General features: G+C 37.7%; 1 protein-coding gene across 1 annotated transcript in view; it reads right to left on the bottom strand.

The window, feature by feature from the left end:
• The window catches only part of USH2A (usherin), a 775,219-nt gene that overhangs the window by 359,209 nt on the left and 406,231 nt on the right, over positions 1-9,779 (bottom strand). Inside the window, exons 32-33 of the mRNA XM_003800142.1 lie at positions 2,191-2,350; positions 470-641 (exon numbers count right to left, since the gene is read on the bottom strand). Coding sequence (XP_003800190.1) covers positions 470-641; positions 2,191-2,350 — 332 coding nt within the window. The remainder of the gene's footprint in view (positions 1-469; positions 642-2,190; positions 2,351-9,779) is intronic.

Here is a 9,779-nt window from a genome sequence, read left to right as displayed (position 1 = left end):
TTTTTTTTTTTTTTTTTTTTTTTTTGCAGTTTCTTTTGGCGTTTGTTTGTTTGTTTGTTTGGCCAGGGCCGTGTTTGAACCCACCACATCTGGTACACGGGGCCGGCGCCTACTCCTTTGAGCCACAGGCGCTGCCCAGTATATTCCTTTTTTACTCCCCCCTTTTTTTAATCAACATAGTTGAGGTGTGCCACAGAAGTTTAACTATAGGTTCAAGTGTTCTGAGATAAAACAGCTGAAAAAGAGATAAAACAGCTGTGAAATTTTAAAAAAAGTTGAAAAACACTGATGTAGTTATTAGATTGCGATTCCTGTTTAGGATGTGAAGTAAGTTTTTAGTATAATTATCAAGACATGAGGTTTGGGGGTTTTCTGCTTTTTTTAACTGAGGGAGAAAGAAAAGATGGGACAAAAAGAAAGGAAGCAGAAATGGAAGGATGGAGAAAGTGAGAGAATGAAGTGAAATTACCTCCAGCTTGATGCGATATTTATTACCAGGGATGAGGTCTCGTAGCGTGTGGTCCTGGAAAAGTTCTGTACTATTGTAGATGACATTCCAAATTGTAAAATCGTGTGTGTCATTTGAAATATATAATGTATAGCATTCCAGAACTCCATTTACTTCCCTGGGTTGTTTCCACCTGGGAATGGGAAAATAGAGCATTATGACCACCATTCAGTCAAGTCAAAACAGAAATGTGCAGAACTTTCAACAGACATAAGTGAACTTGGATTTGTGCCACTGTCAAAAAAACAAAAAGAAAAAACCCCACAAATCTCAAAAGCCCTTCTTTAAGAAAACCTCTAAGTAGTTATTAAATGTCCATTCTGAATGTCATAAAGAAAACATGACATAGTCCTTACCCTCTATATGTGAGTACTTGCTTTTGACTTTAAGCCAAGGAACAAAAATCCAGAGAGGCAGAATATCTGAGATCTTATAAGATATAGGAGAGAGAAAATAACAAGATTGTCCTGAAAAATCCAGATATTTAACAGAGTTAATATGAAATTATGTGTAGGATAGTACAAAGAAGGTGAGAATCGGAAGGGCTGAAGTAGTCAAGAAGGACTTCTTTGATGAGGTGACACATTGTGTAGGGCCATAGATTTTATACTTAATAGATGGATTGGATTTGGATATGTAGAAGAAAGAACGGAGGACTTTCCAGGTGAGGGTTACAATATATCAGTGGGAACAAGAAGGGCACATAATAGAATAGAAAAGAAATGGCTTAACTGAGAAATACTTAGAGTAGGAAGTCTTTTTGAGTATGTATATGGCTGGGCTTAAGGGCACATCGAAAAACAATCGAGAATTTGGACACGGAACAATAGAATGTGAATCATAATATTTTTAGCTGGCATGAACGTCATAATTTATTCAGTCTAAACTCTTAGAGATGACAAAGCTAAGACCAAGAGAGATGAATGTGAACGAGTACTGACCAGTGATGAGAGGCCTATTGAACTTTAGCTCGGTACTGCAGTACACCCTCGCCCTCACGTATTAGGAAAGGGACAAGAACCACTAACATCAGGAAAAATCTGAACAGGCTCATGTGTGAAAATGCCTTTCTGACTTCAACTGCAGGGGATAATGGAGTAAGAAGGTTCTGAGATATATATATGTATATATCTATACAGAGAGTGCCAAAAACGAATATACATTTTAAGGTAGACAAAACCTGTATTAACATTGTAATACTCAGTACACACTGATAATGCTTGTTGTCTTGTATATTGTATCTTGCATCTCTTATAATCGCAGAAGTCAAAAGTGACTCAAGTGTTACAATTTCAGTACAGGTTTTCCTTTCTTAAAAATGTTTGGCACCTTTATCTAAATACACCTCTGTGCACATGCGCGCACACATATATACAGCCTCCAATTTCAAATCATTGCAAATAATATCCCACACATGAAAAGGCCGAGACAGTCAAGTAAATGGTCACTGTTCCTCTATTAAAGTTCACATAGACTCTGTGTATAGATGTGGCTCATCCTGATTGCATGAAGACAAAATGGAAATTAAGTTGGCAAGTGATAATCAAAGGTTCCCAGAACCACCGAACTAATCACTTCTATGCATTTAATCACAATAAAATTAATTTTATGTCACAAGCTCTTCCCCTGATTGAACGCACTTGGATCCTCCGGCGTGTGACAGAGACAGCATGTCTACTTACTGTACGGACATAGTTCTAGCATCCAGGACAGTCAGAATCGGGGGATCCACGTGTTCCGGTGGCAGCTGTGCTGTGTACAGTGTGACCCGGGAACTGTTTGCACATCCCACATGTGTGCAGGCACTGAGCAGAAACTGGTGGGGCGAAAATGCAGCTAAATCTAGGTGGGAGGGAGAAACAACAATTTATTCACCCTTGGAATTTTTGTTCAGGAGCTCTCACTCCTCTATATTCCTATCTCTAAGAACTGCTAAAGCTTAAAATAAGAATCAGTGGTTATAAAATCAGTAGCAGTAAAACATGGAGCATTTTATTCCTTAAATAAACTATAGTTAAGTTTAAATAGACAAATGCCAATCAGACTTTTGGTTTGATCTTTCAATTTTAACAATTTGACTGTTTTCTTGAATGTCCACGACCAGGTAAATCATTTTCTGAGTTTAGTCTTAGTTCAATGGCTCTGTTTAAAAATAAATGAGATATTTAAATTATTTTAAAGCATATTTGAAGACAACAGGAGTTGCTTTTGAAATGCAAATACTAGCTTGTAACATTGACTCCGAGCTTGTAATTCTGTGTGCCAGATTTCTGTCTTCTCCTGTCTACCTGAACAACTGTCATTTGACCTTCAACTTTTCCAAGTTCAGAACAAATACCTGCTTCTTTCTTAAGATGTGCCTAACAATTCCTGCCGTCACTCTGGCATAAGGGAGAGCCACCAGGACTATCCCCGCCTTTTTCTCCCATGGTATTTTGTTTAGTCCACAGACCTTTAGTTTAACATTTGCAGTGCTGAAGCATAATGACTTGTTTACATGACTATTTGACACACTAGACTAAATACCTCGAGACAAGGAATGGTGGTATATTTACTCTGCAACCTCAGTGTCCAGCACACTGTGTGGCACATTGTAGGTTTTGAACATGTATTTGAATAAAAGACTAAAGAACTAATAAATGAGATGATCTATATACAGTTGAGAAAAGTATGAAAGATTCCCCACGAGATTGGTGTAGTACTCTAGCCAGAAACAGTCTCTCCCTTTTCTGAACTTCCCTCATACTTTGGACTGTCTATCTTTTTAATGGAAGCCATACTCTCTCGTATTAGAATAAACTAACATGTGATTTGCTATTTCATAAAGACCCTGAACGCTTCTTTTATAAAGGTCCTCAGTCATCTAACCAAAGTTCAATCAAGTTTACCAAGATTTACGCACATTTACACTACTAGAAATAATCACTATCATCTGGAATGTTTTTAAAATAAGTTACAATTTAAGAAACACATATTCTTAAATTCATCATTAACCTTGAACCATTACAATTTCATGTTTAAAAGATTAATGAAATGCAACCTGATTCAGGCAAATAGATTTTTGCATTACACTGATAACAAAAGTAAACTAGGAAAAGAACACTTTGATTTTCATGCAAAAGATAATCAATTGGTTAAACATGTAGGTCACCAGAAGAAAGGCAAAAAAAAAATTTTTTTTACCGTAAATATAGTTAACTTAGAACAAAAGGTTGTCCTCAAGAGGAGACTCTTAATGCTTTTGGTTAAACCTTGTTCTCTTTGCAACCTCTACCCTACAGGGGTCCAACGGTACTAAATTGAGATGAGGCACCCCACTCAATTTGGTTAGAAGAGATGTGGCTAGCACACTTGAAGCTAGTGGCAAAGCAGTGTGGCTTTGCCAAAGACTACTGAGAGACGACAGTAACAGCTGCACCATGTGTATGTAAGTGAGGCAGAACTGGGCTGCCTTCATTTGGACCGATGTTCTGTGACTCTTATGAAGTTAAGAAAAACAAATCATGAGCTCAGTGGTCTCATATGCAACAAAGAAGAGGAGACAATTACTTACTGTTAGAAAACTTAATACAAGGAACAACTCCCACCAGCAGGGCCAATCTGGGCCAAAATTATGCATTTCTATGGTGACTCCTTATGCCCGCCATTCTCCCTGTGGTGATCTTTCTTTCTCTCATTTCTCCCATTTGTCTGAATTTTCTGTATTTCCTGGGAAAGGGAAGCTGGGGATTTGACTCTAAGTCTAGTTTAGTTGCAAGAGCAAAACCCAGGAGGTCACGGAACCTAGAGGGATTCTCGATGGCTAAGTCAGGGCAGTGGGAGAAAAGCTGAAGCAATGGAATGTGGGAAATCATGTAACTTTTCTGAAAGAATGCTCCCCAGCCAGAAATTATATTCCCTGTAGCCAATTCCACATGAACTTGAAATGTCTCATAGTCATATCTGACCGTCTTGTTCAGCTGCAACTGAGACTAGGTGCTATAGAATTCTTTGGCTGGTGAACTCTTTGGACTGGGAAATTTCTCTTCAAGTTTGCTGGGGCAGGGATTTGGCTATGCAATTTGTAGGTGGTGAAGAAGTCACCCCATTCCAAAAAGGCCTGCTGCTTGCTTGTATGTTTCCACAGTTCAGACTTCAAACGTGGCACTTAGGCATGTCCAGCTCAGGGGTCAGAATGAATCATAAGAGTATCAGTATATCATAGTCTCTACTTATAACAAAATGCCATGTTCCTTTTCACACTACAAACTCCATGTTTTGAAGGTGAACTTGATTACCTAGGTCCAAAATTTAGCCAGAATATCTGCATCAGATGAGAGTAGCTTTCTGAAGAAAGCAGTTCAGGAGACGCTACCTGTGCCTAGATTTTTCCATGGACTGGGAGGCATCTAGTTCTGTGCTGGCCATGATGGCGGGAGGTCAGAATGGAGAAATGAGCAGGCCTGGAAGGGTTATGTTGCTTAAGAGGCCTGAGACAGTGGTGAGCTGGGTTTGAAATGAAAACACCGAACCTTGTCAAGTCCTGCATTCATAGTAGGTGTTTACTCTTAGACTGTTTAACATAGCATAAGTTACTGGGAGAAAAGGTGTTGCATTTTAGAAGACAGCCAGGCTTTAAACTTAAATGTTTTCATAGCACTTAAAGGTATTAGTGCTAAATAATATGAAAAGTGCTACAGAAAACACAAAACAGAGTGAGAAAGATCAGGGATAATTTTCACAGGAAAGAGTTAGTAGAGGCCTTACTGGGAAGGTGACATTTTAAGCAAAGCCCAGAAGGGAGTGGGGGTAAAATTTGTGGGGATTCAGAGGGAGGGGCATGCCAGGAAAGGAAACAGGTAACGCAAAGGCTGAGAAGTTGGAGCAGGCCTGGCAAGCTTGAGAAATAGCAAGGAGGCCAGAGTGGCCGGAGCAGAGCAAATGAGGCAGGAAGAAGCTAGAGATGAAATCAGAGATTTAATGAGGGACCATATCACATAGCCCCTTGCAGGTGTTTGCAAGAATTTTGGCTTCTAATATCTCCTTTGGTAGCCACTATGAATTATGAACGGAGCTGTTATACAATCAAACTATGGACAGTATGAATATCACCCTAGCTGACAGGTGGAGTTCAAACTTTTGTGAATAAGATTGTAAGAATAAATTCCACTAGAGGAGATATTATAATATCAAGTAGGTGCATGCTTGTAATAATCAAGTAAGAAATGGTTGGATTTTGGATCTGCTCTAAAGACAAAGCTAATAGGATTTCCCAGTGTATATTGGGAGAGTACAAGAGAGAAAAGCAAGAATTGATTTCCAGGTTTTTGGCCTGAGCAAAGAGAAGGATGAAGTAAACATTTATTTGGTTGAGGGCTATCATGGAGAGGCAGATGAAGAATTCATATTTTAGACATGGCAAATTTGGTATGTTAGTTAGACAATCAAGTGGAGATTGTCAATTAGGCAATTAAAATACAAGTCTGGAATTCCTGGCTTGAGATACAAGAACTAAAAGCAGACCTACCATGTGATCCAGCAATCCCACTCCTAGGTGTTTACACAAAGGAAAAGAAGATATTTCATCAAAAAGACACTTAAATTCAAATGTTTATAGCAGCACAATTCACAATACCAAAGATGTGGAAACAACTCAAATACCCATCAATATATAACTAGATTACAAATATTATACATATGTGATATGTATGTATATTTCTGTTTAATGGAGTACTAATCATCCATTAAACAAAAATGGTGATCTAGTATCGTTTGTAACAATCTAGAGGGAACTAGAGACCATTCTTCTAAGTGAAGTATCACAACAATGAAAAAAAAAACTCACCACATATACTCAATACTAAATTGGAACTAGTAGATCAATACTTAGGTGCAGATTTGAAAGCAAAAATCAGTGGAAGTCATGTAGGTGGGGTTGGGTTAATTCACACCTATTTGGTACAATGCACACATTTTGGGGGAAGAGCACACTTATAACTTTGGCTTAAAATGTATGAAAGCAAATGATGTAACCAAAACATGTATACCTCAGTAATATTCTGAAATAAAAGCAAACACACACACAAAAAAAAAGAACACAAATGGAGCGAGTACAGACAAAAGAGAAAAGGCATTAGGGCAAAAACCCTGGGATACCAACATTATGATGACAGCGAGTAAAGCAGCAATCAATGAAAGAGAACAGGACCGAGTGACGAGTAAGTTATGAAGAAAACAATGAGATTATGGTGTCCTGAAAGTCAAATGAAGGAGATTTTTAAGAGCTATAGGTCGAGTATGACAAGGACTAAAAATTAATCCTACATTGAGCAATATGGCAGCCATTGATAATTGTGTGATGAAAGTTTTAGTGAACTAGTGGGCATAGATACTGATTTGAGTGGATTTTTGAGCAAATGGGAGAAAAGTAGTTATAAAGAGTGAATATAAACAACTTTTTCAAGAAGTTTTGTTGTAGGAGAAAGCAGAGAAATGAAGCAATAGATAGAAGGTAAGTAGGATCAAGAGAGTTAAAAATAAATAATTTAAACATGTACAAATAATCAACACATTGAATCCTATAATGTCATAAATGTATTTATGATCTATGTATGAATGACTTAATAAAAAAAATGAAATGAAAATTAACACAGCACTATCTCCCACAGACAGAATGGAAAAATACTAAGCAAAACATTAGCAAATAAAATGTAGTGAAACATTAAAAGGATAATACAAAAAAAAATAATTTAAAGAGAAAATTTATGTTGTATGATGATGGGAAGGTCCAGCCAAGAATAAAAAATCGATAGTGGATGAAAAAGAGGCAAAAATTGCTGGAGGTTTGTTCTTGGAAAAAAAAATTAAAAAAATATATATACACACACATTTGAGTTTTATTTTATATATATAAAATATATTTTATATTTTTTATTGTTTGGGTTCATTGAAGGTACAAAGAATTAGGTTACACTGATTGCATTTACTAGGTAAGGCCCCTCCTATAACTGTGTCCTGTCCTCAAGAGGTGTGCCATACACTGTAACCCCCCCCCATTCCCTTCTCTCTCCTCCCCTCTCCTTGTTTGCTCATTCCCCCACCCCTCACCTTGAATTGATCTGAGTTTCTTTCCCATTGAGAAGCAAGAATCCAAGGGACTCAATTCTAATATTTTCTTGAATATATTGAAGAGTGGAATCTAGTTAAAAAGTGGAAGAGTTAGGCTTAGAGGGTACAGAGTCCCTCTAAGATAGGCAATCTATAGTACCAGGAAGGAATGCAGACTACGTGGGTACAAATGCCAGCAGGTAGGTAGACAGTGGTAGGTCTGTTGCACTTAGCTTCTAATTGCTTTAATTTTCTCTGTGAAGAAAGAAGCAAGATCATCAATCAAGATTGATCCTTTGAGTCCCCAAATTACCACCCTGCAGTGGCCTTCTATCACTCCTTGGATAAAATCTGATAATGGTCCATGAGATCCTATTTGACTTCATACTTCCCAATTCTTTTGTTTGTTTGTTTTTTCATGTACTAGACATTACTCTATTTCTCTAATACTACAAGCTCACACTGTCAGGCCTCACACTGTCCTTCTACATGAAATGTATTTTTCCTTCTTCATACTTGGCTGACTTTTTCTCATCCTTCAGGCTCGTCCTCCTCTGAGTGGTCCTCCTTGACCATTCAACAACATGGTCAGCACCGTTCCCAGGTTCTCTCTGTCATGATGCCTTGTTTATTTCTATGTCATAATTACTACAACAAGCTAGAAATTGCTCTGTCGTTTATTTCTTGACTTTATGTCCCTCCCAAGACACAATGTAAACTCCTTGAGTACATAAAGTTGTTATCTGTGATGCTGATCACAATTTCTCCAGGATTGGTGTGCGATGACCAATTAGCATAGTTTTATCAGTTGAATGAATAGGTCAGACCAAAGGGAGACCTCTGTGTTCTTTGCTTAAATTGCCATTTTTTTTTCACAGAAACATAGTGAGGATATCTAAGAATGTTTTAAAAACCATAAAAATATAATGAATACCATGGTCAGATTAAATGGAGGGATCTGTAATTAGAAGTTAAAGGAGAGTTACTCTTTAATACAAGCAAAAGGCTCAGCTGTACTTGTCTGAACACCAAAGCGTAACTTTTAAGATTTTCAAGTGCTAATCTTTCATTAACACACACAAAAACACACACCAAAAGATAGAAGTATACCAATGTTAACAGTGCTTTCCTTGGAGATGATTTAATATTTGTTTCATATATTTTTTCAAATTTTCTATGATATACTTTTATATCGTAGTTGGAGGAAAAACAGCTATAGTTTATCAATTCATTATTTAAAAGAGTGCGTGCCCCAGAGCTAGTTAACAAATGCCCCATTACAGCTCCAGTCATACTTCTCCTCTCCTCAATGACTTCAGCATTGGCTCAGTTTTCTTTTCAATCATAATCCCCTTTTCTGGCAACTCTAACATCCTCAATAATGACTCATCTCTGAATTTGGCTTCACTTTAACTTCCTCAAATGCAATGCCCTTCACCTCTACTTCATTTATTCAACATCCAGAATAGTTACACACACCCACTACTTGATCATCTTTGGAACGATTTCCAAGATTCTAAATCTACCATCTGCCCTCTGTGATCAGGTTACCTTCCACCTCTTCTTATCAGACTGATGCAGTCACTCCTCTGCCCCACACAATGTCCAGTCTCTTGGTACCTCCTTATTTCCAGAGTATTTGCAACAGTTCTATTCTCCTTGCTATGATCTTTGATTGCCCATTACAAAGTCCTGCTCTCTCAGTCTCCTAGGGTTCTTCACCTCTCCAATTCTCTTTTCTCTTCTGTGTGTCTATCTCAATTCTCAACTCTGGATAAACCTCCTTAGTTTTTGTCTCTAATATTTCTCATATCTCTAAGATGTTTCTAACAGACATTACTAACATACTGAAAGAGTCTACCATAACCTTGGGGTTTCCAGTTTGAACTGGACCCTCAGAAATATTCAGCAATAACTGTTGGATTTCCTTGTTTATCCCTTCATTGAATTGATCTTCTTTTTCTTCTGCTTTCATGCTTTGTCCCATTATCCTAAGGAGCTGAGTAGGGTCTGAAATTGGAGCTCTCAGGTATAGCTCCCTCCTCAAAACGCATAGAGTGCTCAAGATTTGAGCAGTCAGAACTGAGCTCTATCTGGTTGTTACATTAACCTATTTTTGTTCTTTTGCCTTTCCCCACTCCTGAATCTGACTCTCATTTTAATTCTTATCTAATTTTCCCTCAAT

The sequence above is a fragment of the Otolemur garnettii genome, unplaced genomic scaffold, assembly GCF_000181295.1.
Source record: "Otolemur garnettii isolate 467f Iridium unplaced genomic scaffold, OtoGar3 scaffold00168, whole genome shotgun sequence".
Classification (NCBI taxonomy): Eukaryota; Metazoa; Chordata; class Mammalia; order Primates; family Galagidae; genus Otolemur; species Otolemur garnettii.
Note: the sequence above shows the minus strand (reverse complement) of the source record. Positions and strands in the feature narration are given on the sequence as shown.